The 17,861-nt window shown below is 40.5% G+C and overlaps 1 protein-coding gene across 6 annotated transcripts in view; it reads left to right on the forward strand.

The window, feature by feature from the left end:
* The window catches only part of SATB1 (SATB homeobox 1), a 95,171-nt gene that overhangs the window by 61,100 nt on the left and 16,210 nt on the right, over positions 1–17,861 (forward strand). For all 6 annotated transcript variants that reach the window (XM_087771775.1, XM_087771740.1, XM_087771784.1 and 3 more), the window contains one exon: positions 6,821–6,976. In XM_087771775.1, the coding sequence (XP_087627901.1) occupies positions 6,821–6,976 (156 nt within the window). The remainder of the gene's footprint in view (positions 1–6,820; positions 6,977–17,861) is intronic.

A 17,861-nucleotide genomic window follows, 5' to 3' on the forward strand; every position in this document is an offset into this window, starting at 1 on the left:
TGTCAAGTCAGAGGTAGTCCTTGTATTGGTTTTAATTCACACTGTAAACTGTATAAATCCCTTGCAGCCAGAAAGAAAGTGAGACTTAGGGGTTTTCTTAACTGACAAAACATACTGTAAGTCCAAATTTAGGGGTCAGGATCTACCTGTCTCTACTCTGCTCTTGTTCATGATTACATTGCATTTTTCTACTGGGAGTCAGAAGTATAGTTAACCTAATCGCAACAGTTCAAAGTAGAAACAGCATACTGTTTTGTTTTGATCCTTTTCAAAAGGAAAACAGGTTAACAAGGAAACCTTATAGACTAATATTTGAGGTCTACAGAACAAAACAGTTCTTTTTCTAGTTGTTATATTGTTGTCTGTCATTCAGCAAAACATATGCGCTTTACCTAGTGGATGGACTGAGGATGTAGAAACCTCTGAGTTGGGATTCTGTGCGACCTTTTTACATGTTGCCAGAATTACCCACCTATAAACACGTGTAGCACTTGCCACCTGCTACTAAGTGTGAGTCCTAAGTTTGAAAATTGAAATATCTGTGTTGGTAACATAGGTACAATAATTAATGCTAGAAATAATAATGAAATTATTCTAGTTGTTGCACTGGCAAGTATAACTACAAATCATAGCAGAAAGAAATTATAGTCAGGCTACTGCAAAATTATTAATGCAAACTACTACTCTGATACCCCCCCAAATGTCCACAGTTTATTGAATATTTGATACTAAGGAAATAAAACCACTAGCGTCCTTACTACTAAATTTATTACAAGAAATTATTTAAAGTTCAGGAATACAGCATAATATTTTTCTAGCTTAGCTGTGAGCTTCTTGGATAGCTATTGAAAGACAAAACAGACCGTTTATCTTGACAACAGAATTTACGCAAGAGCCAACATATTTAATATTAAATCTTTAGACCAGTGTAAAATTTGAAACAATTAAACTATGAAACCATGAAAAATGAGAGCTAATATGCCACACATGAAGGTTTATTTTGCAATTGCAAGTTATCAGTTTCGGAAGGATGTGAAAATAAACATCCTCAAAAGGATCTATTTTGCATTTTTGTGTTGCCAACTGGTGGCCAGACAGTAGAGCAGACTTAACCATTTAGAAGCTGAGCTTGTTCTGTGTGAATTTTGCGTACTGTTGCATGCAAAAACAGAAAGCGTGACCCTGGAGGTCCGATAGGAGAGTAGGAACTCACCAAACATAAACCCTGGTGCCTGAGTTAGAAAAAACTGTGTTGAGTTTATCTCATTTTTACAGCATTCTTACTAGTTGCTACTTGAGCTGATGTATCTGGATTGTTTCCAATTCTTTTCTGAATCCTTTAAGAAGCTCTTTGTCCCCATTACTTCTCCCTTTCTCTCTGACTTGGACAAAAAAGCAAAATCTTACTTTTTTTTTTTTAATTGAAATCATTAGCCTCTAATGCATGAGCTTTTGGGACACATGTATAGCCCTCTAAGCTGGTCAAGTTCTAAAAGTTTGCTACTATCTTCCATACTGGCGGACTGAGCGCAAGGAGACGGCATACACAAGAATTTTTCCCTTGGATGTTGTTCATCTTGCCACCTCCTGGGGCAGAAGCCTGTCTGTCAGGCTCTTTCCTGGGGCAGTGGAGTGAGTTTATAAATATTAGCATCTCCATCAGGTAGGTACTGCATGGAGACACAGTTTAACCTCTCCAACCTAGAAGGAAGAAAAAAGAGGTCCTTTCTTGTTCTATTTCTGTTACTAATTTTTCTTTTCCCTCTTCAACACCTTCATCTTGCAGCTCACCCCATAGAGGTTCTTTCTGGGTATCTCTAAGTCCAGTTCAGATGATGAGTCTATCACACATTGTTGGGAATGAGAGGATGTGGGATACTTCAGAGGATGCTGAGTGTGGAGCTATGTTCACGGTGGATGGAGTTCCCCAGGGAGGTGCGAGGGATGGCCTCTCCCTCTCATCGGGGCAGTTCGGGGTGTGGGGGGAGGAGGACTCCCTCCTCCTTAGTACAGCCTGGGGGGAGGATGGAGACAGGTGACAAAGTAACAGATTATCTTTTCAAAAATATTCTAGTTAAAGCTTGTTAGCTCTCCTGCAGTTATGAACACTTCCTTCTCGGGACAAGTAATCTCCATTTCAGGAGAGCTGAGGAAGAAATCGTTCTCACCACCCATATTCCCCAAAGAAAATTTTTGCTAACTCTTGGGGCCCGTCATCATCCTGTGTAAAAACAGAGTACGTGTAATGTCAAGAGCAGAATATAATTTTAACAAGGCAGTGTTTTAAGAAGTATCCACAAATCTTGCATGAGTCATGGTTCTGGGTACTCAATTGACAAAAACCTTCATTTTCATAAATATAATCCTGGCCTCTCTCTGACTACAAATAAATTACGGTTCCTTCATGCTAAAGCAAATTCAGCTTGGGTCCCAGAGATAGGATGTCACTCTTGAAAGACTGGTCTTGAAGAGGACACTGCTTTGCTGGTGTTTGAGGACCAGTGAACCTCCATTGTAAGGAGCTCTGGATAACACCAGCTCCTGTGAAACCTGACAGTGGAGCCCTGAAGTTCAAACACATGTACACACCATACGTCACCACCAGCAAAATTTTTATTTTTAAGTCTGCAAAATTTGAGATTTAGGTTGATAGTCTGTATGCCAAGTTGCATTTTAATGAAAGTCAAAATGAACAAAATAAGAAATGCATCCCTCTCGCCCCCCCGTGAAAACCACCATGGAGGAGAGTTAATGGAAACCCTGACACTTAACTATAACTGCACTTCCAGGCGCCACTGTAATAATGGAGTAGTAAACCTTGTCCTGATAAAAGCTGTTCTGAAAGCAATAGCATTTATTGTACCTCCTGTGCTATTTGCAGAGCAGAACTGAAAAGTAGTTTGTTTTGCCTGGAATGAACTACTTTATGAATTTTAATGTACGATGTAATATTAAAAGCTAAACCAGGATTAAAGAAGATTTTTGTTCCCAAGCTAAAACAGTACTTATGAGAATGTGTTATAAAAGATTTTTTTTGTTTCAGTTTCGATGGGGAAGAAATGAGCTTCCACGTTTGTGAAAACCTCTTCAGATTGGTTATTCTTTCTATAACAACCTGTCCTTTGTTTAGGAAAATTGAATTAATCCAGAACTTCATGCTACTGTAATCAGTCTTCCTTGATGAGAAGATATATATCTGGGCAGGCCAGGAGGGGATGGATGTGTTGTTGTTTTTTTTTTTTTTCAAATCTTTCTAAATGACTGCATTGATTGGTGATAGGAAGATGGCCAAACAAGTTTCTGATTCTCACTGTGTTATGTTTGTAAAATAATGCTTCCCTGTTCAGTTAGTGTTTGCAAAATTTCGTTACTGTAAAAAGCTGATGTATGGTTTCTTTCCTAAACAGAAAATGTGGCTGTAAGTGTGGGTGGGGTGAGAGGTTGTGCTTAAGTGTGGATGAGATGAGAGATTATGTTTTGTTTTGTTTTTCTCTCCAAAATGAATACTTTTTCCACCTCCTCTCCCAAGTCCTGAAGTTGCACTGTTGGGGGCTTTTTTGTTTTCTGTTGGTTTTTTTTGAGGAGGAGGGTGTTTTTTCAACCCAGCTTCAAACAGCCTCTGTCTTGAACTCAATTCTAAATTCAACACACCAGCCTAGATGCTTGCTATGTATAAATTATGAAACGGTTTTATGTATGGATATTCTCCAAGAGGTTAATTAGCATTATTGCATGGAATTCATCAGACCAGAGCAGACCAATGGTCCATCTAGTCCAGCCACAGTCTATACTTGATCTTTGAAGAGAAATTGTTAAGAGGCGGGGGAAGAACTTTTATGCTTGGCCAATGATGTAAATTGTAGAGGGAGAGGATATGGCTGTGAACAACATCTCTTGATAATCCCCAAACCCATCATTTTATGACTTTAAGACTTGCATTCTCCTGAAGCTCTTTGGGCTAATATGGCATTTTGATGCAGATATTAGTGTTTTCTGTTGTTCACTTCCTGATGCAGTATCAATAGACGGCAATAGAAGTGTTTTGTTTTGTTTTGTTTTTAACTTCAGTGACATATTAGATGCCGTTGAGTTTGTTGTACCTGTGTAAAGATAGATGTGATTTGCCAACCAGAATGAAGATTTTCAGTAATTCCTCTGGGTTAGGGGTATATCCATATTAAATTGGGCATTGAAAAGTGTGGACCAAGATGCATAATTTAAATTATGTCTCCAATGTGGTGTGTGAGTCTTGGTTTTTGATGATCTGGGTGTTCACAGCTCAGTTAAGTGGTCTATGAAGTGCTGCTACAACATGAAGATGTCTTTTGAAGCTGAGTAGCAATCAAAAAGACAGTGTGCTTACAGAAAAGAGGCATTTCGATCAGGATCCCAAGAGCAGTGTTTGTTTCCCAAAAGATACCATGGACTTGTGTATGCTAGGTGAATACCTTTATCTTCTCATCCTCCCCTCAGGACCCTCAAAGATTAGTTACAAGTTAGAAATATTTCTTTGGGAAGGACTGAAATAACATTGCCAAAATTTAAACCCAAGGTCCAAGAAAGTGTGTTGACAAAGCCATCACTTTTTCATTTTCTGATTTAGCTTAGCCTGATTTTTACATGCAAGCAGAGAAGCCTGTCTCCTGTTGTATATTTAACGTCCCCATGGGTTGTCAGTTACCTTTTAGTGAATCCTTTTCATTTAAAGGTTATAAAATTGCCACTGATTTTGTAATTTTCAAATGATTTCACTGTATGGTGTTCAGGAGATGCACCTGCTTTTGCGGCCCCCTGCTGCTTTGCCCAGCGTGAAGCCTGCGTTTTCCCGCTCTGTGATGCAAAGAAGGGAGGTCTGTGGTGCTGCTCCTCACGCTGCCCACTGCCAGGTGCCTCAAATGTTTCTGAGCAGCCGTTGGCCCAGGCTTGGCCATCCTCTACTGCAGTGTCGCTTGTAAAATGTCACACTGCAGAAAAGAAAACGCCTCACTCTCCAGGTCATGCCTGCAAAATACCAGTTGTTTTCAGATGAAAGCAAATCATGGGATAAACTGTATGCCACATTTTGGGATTTTTCTTCACTTCCCTTTTCATTTAAGACTCCTGTTTTCAAACACCAGAAAGTGCTAATGCGGGCCAGAAGGAGGCAGGTGGAAATGTGTGTGGACGCCTCGTTCTTGCTGGGGTTTCGCCCCTTGCAGCTAACGGGCATGTGTTAGCACAGCTCCTGAAAAGCCTGATAGACAAATCAGGCTCAGCAAAAGTGGCATGCACTCCCAGTTTCTGGGCTAGATTATTTTATCTTAAAAGCACTACGGAGGATAGTTAACACAAATTGAGCGTGACATTTCTAGGAAAAAATTGGCTGATGATTTGCCTAAGTACGTCTCTCACCCAAACCCTTTGACTCTTATATTGTGAGACCTGTGACATATGAAAGCTCATAGAGAGTGAGATTAGAAGATGAATTATCATGCTGTCATGATTTCTCTTTGAACCTCAAGGGACTTTAGAGCACAGGAAGATGCTGACTTGCCCTGGATTAAACTGATAGTGAAAGTGTGGTTTTAGACACATACTTAAGAGTAGGCTGAATCACCCTCTGGAAGTGCCAAGCTCTGTCCATTAGATTTAGAGGTAGCCTGAGTGACTAACTCAGACTAGACATGTAACTTCTGAATGGCTAAATAAATTCAGCTCTCAACAACCTCAGTATGAACCAGTAGCTTTGAATCGAAATCTAAAGGTTTGATTTTGCATCATCACCTTCTTCTTGGTGATGTTCTTGGCAGAAATCCAGTCTTTCCTTTCCTCTGGTCCGCTTCAGGATTAGTGGTCCATTAGGTCCACTAATCTTGGGCAAGCATTGCAAGAGTAGCTGCTAAAGAAAGACATGATCCTTAACTATTGAGAATAGTAAGCTGAGTACTTGCTGATTTTTTTGTACCTCTCAACTGATATTGCAGAAACTGCACCGTAACCTGGGTGGGATGATGGTGTTGAAACATCACTTCCATCATTTCCAGAGGATGAAGGAAAGGATAGTCTTCTGCACATCATGTCACTACTGATGTATTTTTTGTTGTTTTCCTTAATGCTGCAGATGCAGCATAGAGATGGTAGTGTAATCATTCTGTCTTGTTTTCATGTTATTTTTTTTAACCTGGACTGCAAGAAGAATAAATATTTGATGTATGTAAGTGAAATACAACTGGAATTAATAGTTTTAAGAAAACCCTATCTTGATTTCATGAATGAATGAGTCATTAAAATATGCTTTATTATAAATTATCACTTTCTTAAAAGCATCTTAAGAATTAAACTGATAAGATAGTATTTTAAAAAGTTAAATCTAAAGCCACAACTTTTCTACGTTATCATGCATTTAAGTGTACTGGACATAAGGCATGAATCAAGATATATCTGTCAGTTTTCTATTTCATTAGAGATTGTTTTATGCTGCACTTACAATTTTCACTTCATTTGCGTGGGGCAAAGAAATCATGTAAGGATTCACGAGTCTCTACAACACTGTTTGACAGGTTTCCACCTAATTTGTTTTATGACATTGAAATTCACAGTGGTCAGTTAATGATAACTCGTATTTCAGATGCATTCACCTGTTACAGTATGCTGAATTTTCTTGTTTCCCAGTTGCCTGAACCACGGATAACTTATAATGTTAAGTCTCTGAAAAGCTGAAAGAATATCAGAGCAAGATTGAATAAAAGGAATAAAATGGAAAGGGGAACTACTTGGGGAGGGAAAGAGAGGAAAATAACTTTTTCATAATGAAAAATGTCTCATAAAATATATTTTCTAGGTCAAAACTGCTACTATTGCTACAGAGAGGAATGGAAAAACAGAAAATAATTCCATGAACATTAATGCTTCCATTTACGATGAGATTCAGCAGGAAATGAAGAGAGCTAAGGTGTCTCAAGCACTGTTTGCAAAGGTTGCGGCAACCAAAAGCCAGGTAAAGTTCCCAGGGCGCAACAGCCTCCCTGTCCTGTCTGATTATTTCCCACCCCCTCCCCCGGGTTTTGATTTGTTTCTGTGTGACTTACAACGGCAGCCAGGTTAGCACACCAGCCTGGTACCACAACTCGGAGCTCCTTGCTGAGTCCAAAGGTAACCTCTGGTTACCCTTGACCAGGCAGGGTTGAGAAGCAGCTTCCCGGGACGCATCCCTCCCTCTTCCCCGCCAGTGAGATGCCTTCGCTGCCTGCCCATGGGTCTTGTGTGGCTTAGAAAGCATCAGGTTCATCAGTTCTTAGCTGGCGTGGATGTGGCAAAAGCTGTGGGCGAGCTCTGTGTATTGCTGCTGAATTCATCTTGAGGCTTTGGTGTTTTGCAATTACATGCGCTGTAACGAGGAATGCTGGGGTTCTGGTTTTTGCGAAAATATTTAGTCAGGCCCACTGGTGAGGCTGTGCACAGGAGGTGGGGCAGCACTGTTCATGTCAAAAACAAACAAAAAAAAACCCCGACAAATTACAGTTATACAAGTTACACCTGAGAAAATATATATGATCTTTGTGGAATACAATGACTGCTTGGTTACCTGCGTGTGTGCGTACATATATGTTGCATATTCAGTTTTAAGCCTTTGTTGTGTGGTTTCGTATTTTGTTCTCTTCAACTGAAGAATTTCTGTCAAGTTTAGTAGCAAGAGAGGGAAATCAGCGAGCGCTTGTTGGGTGTGATTATTATAGGTAAGTGACATGTCTTCTGAGAAGGATCACCGGAGTATGCAAAAGCATTGATTTAAGTGAGAATGTACTCAAGAAGTAAGTAAAGGAAAAACATATAGAAAAATGGGGAAGACTAGAACCACAGTTATACCAATGCTTGAAAGAAATGGTAAAGGCACCAATGCATGCAATGTTGAATTTTCACGTTAGATTAAATGTTAAGTCTACTTAGTCACTATTCCTTTACTTTTCTAAATTTGCTTCATAGAAAAATACAGCATCTTCCAGGGAAAGCTGATAATGATCAGTTAGACCAATGTTTCTTGGGCCGTCAGCGTTTTAGTGCTAGTTTTCTTTTTAACAGTCTTTAACTTTTGACTTTTGCTTTGTTCATGTTTTGGAGTTTACTCTATTTCATTGTACAGAAAGGATGTTGTCTCTTAAGTTATATGCTGTAAGGAGCATTTAAAGGGATATTTTGGAAATGTTATATCAAAATGATTAAACTCAAGCTGTGGACTGTAAAAATTACAGCTTTATAGGCCACATGCCTGCCTACCCTTCAATCACTGTCAAAGTGATAATTTCTACAATAATATGTTTCTTTTATTGTTGGATTCTAAACACCAAGTGCTGTTTAAACATTAAACTGAATTGTTTATGTTAGTGCTGTACTCTGTGTCATACATCAGGCCACTGTAATCTCCCATGGAATGTAAAAATTCTGTCATGAATCATGGCTTGTATATCGGAAATTACTGTAATTTTGATTGGAAATTACAGGGCTCTTGAAATGTTTCTAATTATGATAGAATGTTACAGCAGCTTCCAACCTGTGTGCTCCTCAGATGTCTTTATTTACATGTCAAGACTCCGGGTTAGAGAACTGTCCGTTTTCTACACCTTCCCCTTTCCATTGCAGTTTTCTGCAAAACTAAGGTTTGAAGCCAGTCTATCAGTCCACGTAATTTTAATCTGATCCGATTTGTGTGATAGCGTATTTATTTAAGTGCATAGTCTTAACATTTCTAGGTGGGACAGCTCTTCCAATGCTGACTTTAAAAGGGACAGGTAATTGAAGTGAAGCACAAAAGCTTCCAGAGGATGCAATGCAGTTTTTTTAGAGTATTGATACAGAATTCAGATTCTTGTACAAACTTTGCTACCATGTATAGAAAACAAACATCACCAAACACATAGTTCTTTTCCCTTTTATTATGGAGATGGTGCCTGTATTCTCAGAGGTTATTTTTCTCCCAGATTTAAGCAATGTAATGTTAATTTATGTATTAAGCAAGCTTTCAGGTCTGTAGTTAGCCAAAGCGCCATTGTAGTAGAAAGCTTCTTCACAGAAGTAACCTCTTAGGTAAACTGAATGTATTGGGTCTTCTCTAACCAGTTCACTACTAGTCAGCTAATCAATAAATTTTAAATATGTAGCAAAGCCATGTACATTAGAGGAGATATCTGCCTTATAAAAATTCTGCATTGGAGCTTGTCAGCAGTACAGAAAATTATTTCTTGGGGCAAAGAAGTCTCTCTTGCACAAAAAAGAGGCTTGTTCAGACATACTCTTTAAGAGAACCTCTCTCGAGGGAGGTCCGTTGGTTTTGGTTTTTTTTTCATTTGGGGATATTGGTTTCCTGCTCAGAACTGGAAATCCTGGGATAATCACTTCCAGTTATAGTGAAAAGTCTGGAGGACACGTATTAGAAAATAATGCATTGGTTAACAGTTTTGTTTTTTACCATCACAAAAATTGAACGTTGCTGCTCTTATTTTGGATGTAAAAACCTGATTAACTGCTGAGTGTAGTCTGGAGTTATGGTACAAACCAGTATGAGACCTAAAGCAGCTCTGCTAGCGGACAAAGATAGTTGTTTGCTGGAGGGCCTTTCTATTTTTTTTTTTTTTTTTAAGGAACTGATTTGGGTCAACATTTGATTGGGTGTCGAAGCAGCCAGCATCTGCCAGGTGGCTGGACTTGCCTGAGCCAGGAGACAGCAGATAATGTTCTGCTGACTAGAGCACTTTGTACAGATGAGCTATTAAATGATGCGCTACAGAAGTTTCTATTTAGGTAGTGCCGAGGTAAAAAACGAGCATCTTCCCTTGCGCTGTATTAGTGCCTTTGGCAAGAGTTACCTGATCGATGGAGGACCACATATGGACCTGATGCTCAACAAACTAGCTGGCTACAGGGGCTTGGTGCAGCAGAGGTCATAGCACAGAGCAAGGAAGGGGTGACGAGAGCAGGAAGAGACTGCAGCAATATTATTGAGACCGTGCTCTGGCTTAGGTGAGTGATGATTTGCATACTTGTAGTTTCATGGTGCACTTTGCTGGTGGCTTGTTGGCTTTCACAAAGGAAAGGGACTATCTGGCACATGGGTTTGAACAAGTTTGGGGACTTAGCTACAAGATTCCTTCAAATGTTGAATTCTTTCCCCTATAGGAATATATGCATTCTGTATATTTTTTAAATTTCTGTGTTTTTAAGGATCGCTATATTGTTTGCAGAATAAATTCAAATTCTGTTAAGTTCAAAATATATACTTTAAAAGTTAGTATGGTTAAACTGAGGAGCTGAGGAAGATACTATAATTCAAATTTCTTGAATACATAGTATCTTTGGGGAGTTTAAGAATTGTAATTGGCAAAACACCTAACGTCAGTATTTAAAATCCTACATTTTTATTGCAAGTTGTCTGCCTAATATTTTTTGTTTGGTTATGTTGAAAAGAGACCCTTAGAAAAATACATGCAAATGGAAGGCAGAAACGTTTACCAAATGCTTTGTCTGCTCCCAGGTTGTTGTTTTTTAGTGGTAGAACAGCAATACTAACAATATTGTTTACTAAAATTTAATCAGCACACCTAAATAAGTCAAAATGAAAAGAATTCACACATCTATAAATTTGTGTGGTATGCGTTCCTTTTACAATTTAATCATATTGGAGTTTTATTAAATTTATAACCTGACAGTCTAATTCAAGTAATTATGAAAGCACATTCTTAATTCTGTTATTTCAAACAAAAAAAGTTGATTTGTGTAATGATCATTAAGGCATCACGGTTCAGTAACTGTGCATTGGTTACAATGTTTTCATGTGGGAGCCAGGGATGAGTTTTTTTTCTTGATGGTGACAGATGCTAAAATCTAATTTTATTCCATAAAAACAAACAAACAAACAAACAAAAAACCCCAAACCTAACAGCCCTGAGAGATAAGGCAAGTAGAGCCTTGTCGTGCTCCTGTATGTTTGCTGTATTTTGAGAAGTTACATTTATGTTAATGGCTTATCCTGGAAAGCTGCGGCCTGCATATGCTAGTATGAAGTAGGGAAGAGAGCAAAACTTTGCTGAAAATCAGCTTACGTTGCTAAAGGTTTCTTAAATTTAGGAAATTAGTGTTTGCAAAAACTGAAGTAATATCAACTTCCGTACCTCTGAGAGTCCCATGTGCTACAGTGTAAGGCAGTTAGCCTGCATTATTATACCTAAATAAGTTTACTTTTTAGTAGAATAAATAGGTAAAATCAATACTTTTCTGCCGTGTCAATCCTGTTGATTGCTGTGTATGGCCAGGTAGGTGCCAAATGCTCTTCTCACCGAGTCAAAATGCCTGTATGTTGAAGGTGAGATACTTGGCTCTCACAGAATCATGCTCTGATTTTAATTTTAGTATAAAACTAACGGATTACTACCCATACCTCCAGAAACCTTATCTAATTACCAAGAGTTTTGACCCGTTGCTTCTGAGCTGTTGAACCGTCTTGCCCAATTTCCTGTCCTTCTGTCCCCGTCTTTCGCTTTGGTTAGGCAGTTAGCCCCTTGGAAATGAGTAGTTTCACATGCAAAGCATGGGGGTAAAATCAGTGGTTCAGACCATTGCTAGAGACTCCATACTAAGCCATCAGGCAAGTGTTTTGTGCAGTGGTATTTTATTAGAAGTATTTGACTTTTTTGCCTTAGTACGCACCTGGAGCGTCCGCCTCTGCAAGGCTGCCTGGGGAGGCACACCAGGTAGGCATTAGGCAGAGCATCTAACACTCATGAGTAGATGGGAAGGAGTTAAATGGGAAGGGAATGCTAAACATTGGCACTAAAATTGCTTTTGGCATGCAAATACCATGCTTTTCCTGACATAAATATTTTCAGAATAGGCCATTAGAGTTCAGGTATATAAAACCGTGCTTTTACTGGAAATTTTAATGTTGTAGTAAACCCAGAGATTTATAGTGAAAAATTGATGTCTGTTATCTCACTTTTATCTTTTTAACCAGCAGTTTTATAAATGCTATATCTTTGATCTGGCTTTTTCCATCTAGAGACTAAGCTATATACTCTAATAGGAAAGTCATTTTTAAACAGCTTCCCACACTGAACAAGCACGGTATTGTGGATCTGGCACGAAGATGTAACATGCCATTACCGCAGATATAGAACGATCTATTCAACTATTTTCCAGCGGAGGGAAAAGAAACCTTTCTATCACTAAGAGTAAATTTCTGGTAACAACGTGGCTTTAAGAGGAGGGTCTTGAAATTTATTTCCAAAGCTGTTTCCTCAGGGTGCTGCACCTCGGGCTGGCCCGGCGGGGTCCAGGAGGGGACCCGGTCCTTCACCCATCACCCCACTTCTCTGTCAAGTCATCTCCCGCCGTTGTTTCCCTCAGAGCAGCTGAGTCACTTCCTGGGTTTAAATCCTGGCTTAAAAACCTTCTTTCCCCCCCCTCGGTGTACAATACATTCTCTGTGGAGTGGGGAGGGATACTGCACAGGCAGACGCGAGGTGGAAACAAAATGTGCTCTGAGGTCTGCTGTTGTTTCATGGGTCCACCTGGAAATAAACCCCTCACCCTCACGGGAAGGCGAGATAGAGGAGTTAGAAAACACTAGCAGCAGAAGTACACCACACAACAGCCTCTATTTTTTTTATTTTATTTTTTTGATTCATTTTCCTCCCCCCTCCGCTACCCGGGGGTGATTGCTCTGGCAGTTGAAGAGGTGCCATGAGCAGCAGGAGTAGGACGGGATCGGGTGTCAGCGGGGATGGGAGAGGAAGAGTGTGAACTGAGAAAGATGGGCTTCTGCGCGCGATCAAGAATTGCCCCATAAAACGGTATGTCATTCAGTGAAACTGTGAAACTTGGCAGATAGAGCTGATTTGTTTCTTTCACAAAATATTGTGTTGCAGAGTCATAGTGTGTTCTGTCTCGCCTGGGTTGGAGGGAAGGAGATTTTTGGGTTTCTATTGTGGGAACAAAATGAATGCTTAGAGCACTCCAGGTCCTTCCTCTGCCCCCTGTCTTAATTTCTTTTATGACATCTCTTCACAGAAATAAAGGTTAAAGCCTCAGGAAATTTCCCTAGGAATTTTTTTTAAATTATTCCTCAGAAAGGGGGTAGAAAAATTGAGTTCAGTTAGCTTGCTTATCACTTGATCTGGGTAGACCTGGAGAGGGGCCGGCATTGATCCTCGCCATATCCCGCATTATTAGTATGACCTTGGTAGAGTGGGTTGACTTCAGTGAGTCTTGGGTTCCCACTAGTAAAAAGTAGACAGCAATTTCTTGAATCAACAAAGATGCACTGAAGAGAAACCACCTTAAAATCTCCGAGGTGGTTCATATCAGTGTGCAATTGCCCATGGAAATCTGCATAGAGGGAAAAAAAACATTAAAACCTGGAATAGTTCAAGCCAAAGAAAAAGGTGCAGAATGGAAAATACTTAACTGGTAAGAGGATTATATTGACCTCTTCAGACAGCTCCTTGGGGCCAGGCAGCCCTTTCAACATGTAAGGCAAAGGCTGTATTTGTTGACACACTGATGAAAAAGTGTGCTTCCTGAGCATGCTTCACACGTGGGGTCAAATCGGCTCTGGCTAGAGGTTCCCAGCCAGGTGGGTGGCAGCACGAGCTGTTCAAACGCAGCTTACAATCCACATAGAGGCTGTTTAAAGAACTGGTAGCAGCTTCAGGAAACGCTGTATATTTGAGTCCTAAGGAGAGCTTCCCTGGAGGGATGCGGTGCACACCTGCGCTACGTTGATCGGGAGTTAATGCTTAACGCCTTCACAGCCTCAGCCTGCAGCGCGTCCCTGGGAGGTGCTGAGGCTGGGACCGCTGAGCGCCTGGCAGGATGCGGCCCCGCAGGTGGCCAGAAACAGCAAAGGGGGGGCTCTTGGTTAGATGGGTTTTTGTCTGGTGGAAGGGGCACAAATGTGGGGGAGAAGCTAGGAGAAGTACAAGTTTAAGTCATTAAATGTACAAATGAAAAAAGAGAGCCAAGTAGAGAAAGCTCTTTACAAAATATAAAATTCTGTTAAAGCAGCAAGACGGCATAACATAAGGAATGTTTGGTACATGTTATTGAAACTGAAAAATCAGAGTATGGAATGAATTATAATTTAGCATAATCCATAATTTTACAGTTTTCATTTTGAATTATTTATCTTATATGATTTGATTAAAGATAAAACTGGCTGACAAGATCTTGAACATCTCTGCCTGTCTTAATGACAAATGAAAAAAGTCCTCATTATAACTTCACCATTTTAAAATTCTTATTTGTATTGTTTCTATATAGCTCCCTTTTATTTTTAAAGCATATTTCAGATACGCATTGTGTACACGCGATTCCATAACCCATCAGGCTTCAGTGTTGCCTCAGTACCTCTGATTCAGTAAATCAGATCATAGGCAGCATGCTGTCATATAATAAGGTGTCTGATCCTTATTACCAGTTTGTTGATGCACAGACTCCTTCAAATTGACCATTGCAACACATGGTTTCCCCTGAAACTAGCTGTGATAATTAGCGTGGCTCTAATGAGACAGAATGTCACTGATCTTGTGCTGAACTGTCGAGTATCGACGCTACGGATGGGAACTGTCAAAGCTTGCCATCTGTGACAGAGCTTGGCATATTCCATTTGCAAGGTAGAGCATGCTCAATAGACTGTTTTTAAACAAATGGTCCATTTCTTGATTAGGGCTCTGTGTTCTGTTACCGTGGAAGACTTTATATCATAGTTAAACTTTTTTCTTTTTTTTTCCCTTTTTTTTTTTTTTGCTAGGGTAAGCTTGTTAGGAAATGAAAACGTTACTAATTCTCAAACCGGTGCCTTCAATCTTCTGTTAGCTTTTTGGGGAGAGGCAGGGGGTTGCAGATCACGTATTTATTTTCCTTCCTTCCCCCAGTTATCTTAATGTAGTTCTTCTATGGCTAGCACTTCCACAAAGCTTTTATCTGAGGGATAGGGACGGCGTAGTTTCGAAGGGTAGAGGAACAAAAATTAAAAAGTCTTAGATGATGTGCAGCAGGAGCACATGCGCCTGAGATGAAAGATTGAATCGGTCAGGAGAGTCGGGCGCCCAGGCTCCCGAGACCGGCCCTGCAAAATGCTGTGCAAAAAGTCCAGCGCTGCTTATCATTCCAAAATATGCTTTGTTGCTTTTTATTTCCTCCTTCTCTGGCAGACCACACAGGGCTTGTTCTGAAGAACATTTTCACTAATCTGATCAGGCAGCCAAATACGCCGGGAAAACTGCTTTAATGATCCCACTAATTACCTCAAGTCAATATGAACTGTATTATTAGACTGAGGGAAAATATTCCATTAGGTCTCCCCCTTGGGAGTTTCTCCGCTTTGTGATGTCACCGAAGCCTTCGCCCTCTCGCTTGTAATTAATTTTATTTACACACGCAGGCACGCACAAGGTCACACCTGCACAACCGGAGCTGGCCAGGGAGCTAGTGGCACTCAGGCTTAATCAGATCTGTCATAATTACCATTCTGCATGTTTCTGACACACGCTGTGAAATATTTCAATTTAACTGCCGCTACCAGCACAACCAGATGTAGTGTGAGTGTGGCTGCATTGGAAATATTATTCCTCAGGATAAACTCTCTCCTCCTCCTTTTTCCTCCCACCCCCTCTCCCTTTTACAGCTAATGTGGCACAGAAGCTGATGTATCCTGTAAATCTTGAATGCAGCGCTAGATTGATAACAGCAGATTAGACAGTTTAACCACAAACAGCTTGTTCATTTTTCACAAATGAAAACCACATGTGGTGTAACTAAAATTTCAGGCTCCTTTTTTTTTTTTTTCCTCTCCTCTTTGGTTGTTGTTTCCTTTTGTGTGTGCATGTGTGCGCGCGCGTGTGTTAAGGTCTGCCTTTCACTGTAAAGGAGTGAAATAAAAGAGTAAACATATAGGGGGAAAGAGACACTTCCGTCTTTGGAAATTATTTCTCCATGACCTTTATTAAAAACCTTCCTTGCTTTGGCAAAGAAATCAGATATCACACGGGGCGGGGGGTTTGTCTCTCACTCTGAGACTTTCTAATCTCTGGGTTTTATGCCCACTTATTAAAGAAGTCATCCTACTGTGCTGTTTTTCAAAATAACAGGCCAGCAAACACCTCACTTTAAGAAGAGCTTCTAACCAAAAATGTAGTCTTCACTGCTACCTGAATTTAGCAGAAATAACATTTTCTGCCAAAGTTTTTCAGCATGAATTTTGTCTCTTTGCTAACTCTTCCCTTTACCTCTTCCTTTGGGGAAAAGATTCTTTTTTAAAAAGAATCCTCAAAGTGTCTATAATTTTGGCAAATGGAAAATTGATTTTTTTTTTTTTTTTAATGAAAACATTCCAGTATTTCTTATGAAAACAGATTATGGTTAGTTTTTAGGAAATTAAATGTTGTCTGTAAATTGTTCTGCTTTTTTTATAAATCCATTTTTTCAGTTAAATTGTTCAGCTTGCCCTAATTAGGTAGCCTTCAATACTTGGTTGTTTTTTTTTTTTTGAAACCATCTACTCTTCCGTAGATCACTGATGGCTACTTTTCCTACACAGAGAAGAAATTAATACAATTTTAGTAGAAAGTTTTAATTATAAGGTTCTATAACAATTCTCACAGTAAGAAAAGAAATGTAGGTGTGCAGAATGCAACTGAGCAGATCCCAAAAGATGTTGCAGGTATTGTCAGGCGAGAGGAGTGGTGCAGTGCATCTGATCAAAATTCATCAAACTGAATCTGTAGTAAGGCTTCCAGGGGAGGTTTAAAAAAAAGTAGCTTTAGTAAGAGATTGTTTTATCCATTGCCAGTGATCTGTGATGCAGTGGCAATATGGAAAGTGCAGGAGACTGGGAACTAAGACTCAGTGTTCAAAGTCAGTCAGAAGAAGGTGAGCAGGATAGTTTTTGAAAGCCACTGAAGGCACAGTTCGTAGCAGAAAATTTGGCTGCGTAGATGGCCCCCCAGACTGCTGCAGAGAGGGTTAAAGACCCATGCTTGCAGCACTTGGCCAGCAGTTACTGACTGCATTACTAATCTTCCAGAGCTGGGCTGGAGTAGGTCAGCGTAGGTGTGCCATCAGTGTCCCGTGCTGCACAGCAGTGCCACCTCCGTTACTGACTCCCCTGGGGTCTGTGCAGACCCTGAACAAATGGGAAATCTTGTCCTGGAGCTGCAGCTGAGGCCCTGGAGGTGCTATGGCTGCAGATGTCTCAGAAATGAGTCTGGAGTAAGGCGAAGAGGAGGGCGGGAAGGGCTTGCATTGGAAGAGATAATGCTGAAAGGAACCGTCAGGATTCTTGCAAGGGTCCAGAAATCCAGCTCTCGTTTCTTTGCAAAACTATTCAAAAAATGTCATGCAGTCGGGATTGCCAAAAGAAAAAAAAGTGCAGCACCCTCTCCCGCCTCCTTTGAGTCTTGTATTTTTAGTTTTCCTTTCTTAGGTAGAGGTGTTTCGGTTCCTACACTTCAGATGCATGAATCAGCTCTTCCCCAGGCAGCACCTGCTGTCTGCCTGACAAGAGGTGCTGTTTCTGGCAGGATGGATTTTCTTAATCTCTCTTCCCGCTTTCTGTATCCTCACCTTCTGTTTTGTTTTCCTCTTGCCACCTTCACTAATTCCTTTCGTTATAGCTTTCCTCTTAGCCCTTCTTTGACTTTTTCCCACTCCATTCCTCTCCCGTAGACACCCTCACCATCCACTCTCGCTCCATCTGCCCCTTTCTTGTGTCCTACTGCTGTCTCCTGCATGCCAGAACTGTACCTAGGACATCCCACCCCAGGTGCATCCCCCCTCACGCAGTCGCTTTTGGGCTTTCGCTGGGTGGTGGGGAGCCAAGGGCTGGTCGCCATCAC

This window comes from Nipponia nippon, unplaced genomic scaffold (genome assembly GCF_047370975.1).
Source record: "Nipponia nippon isolate SJK-2023a ecotype South Korea unplaced genomic scaffold, ASM4737097v1 scaffold_1, whole genome shotgun sequence".
NCBI lineage: Eukaryota > Metazoa > Chordata > Aves > Pelecaniformes > Threskiornithidae > Nipponia > Nipponia nippon.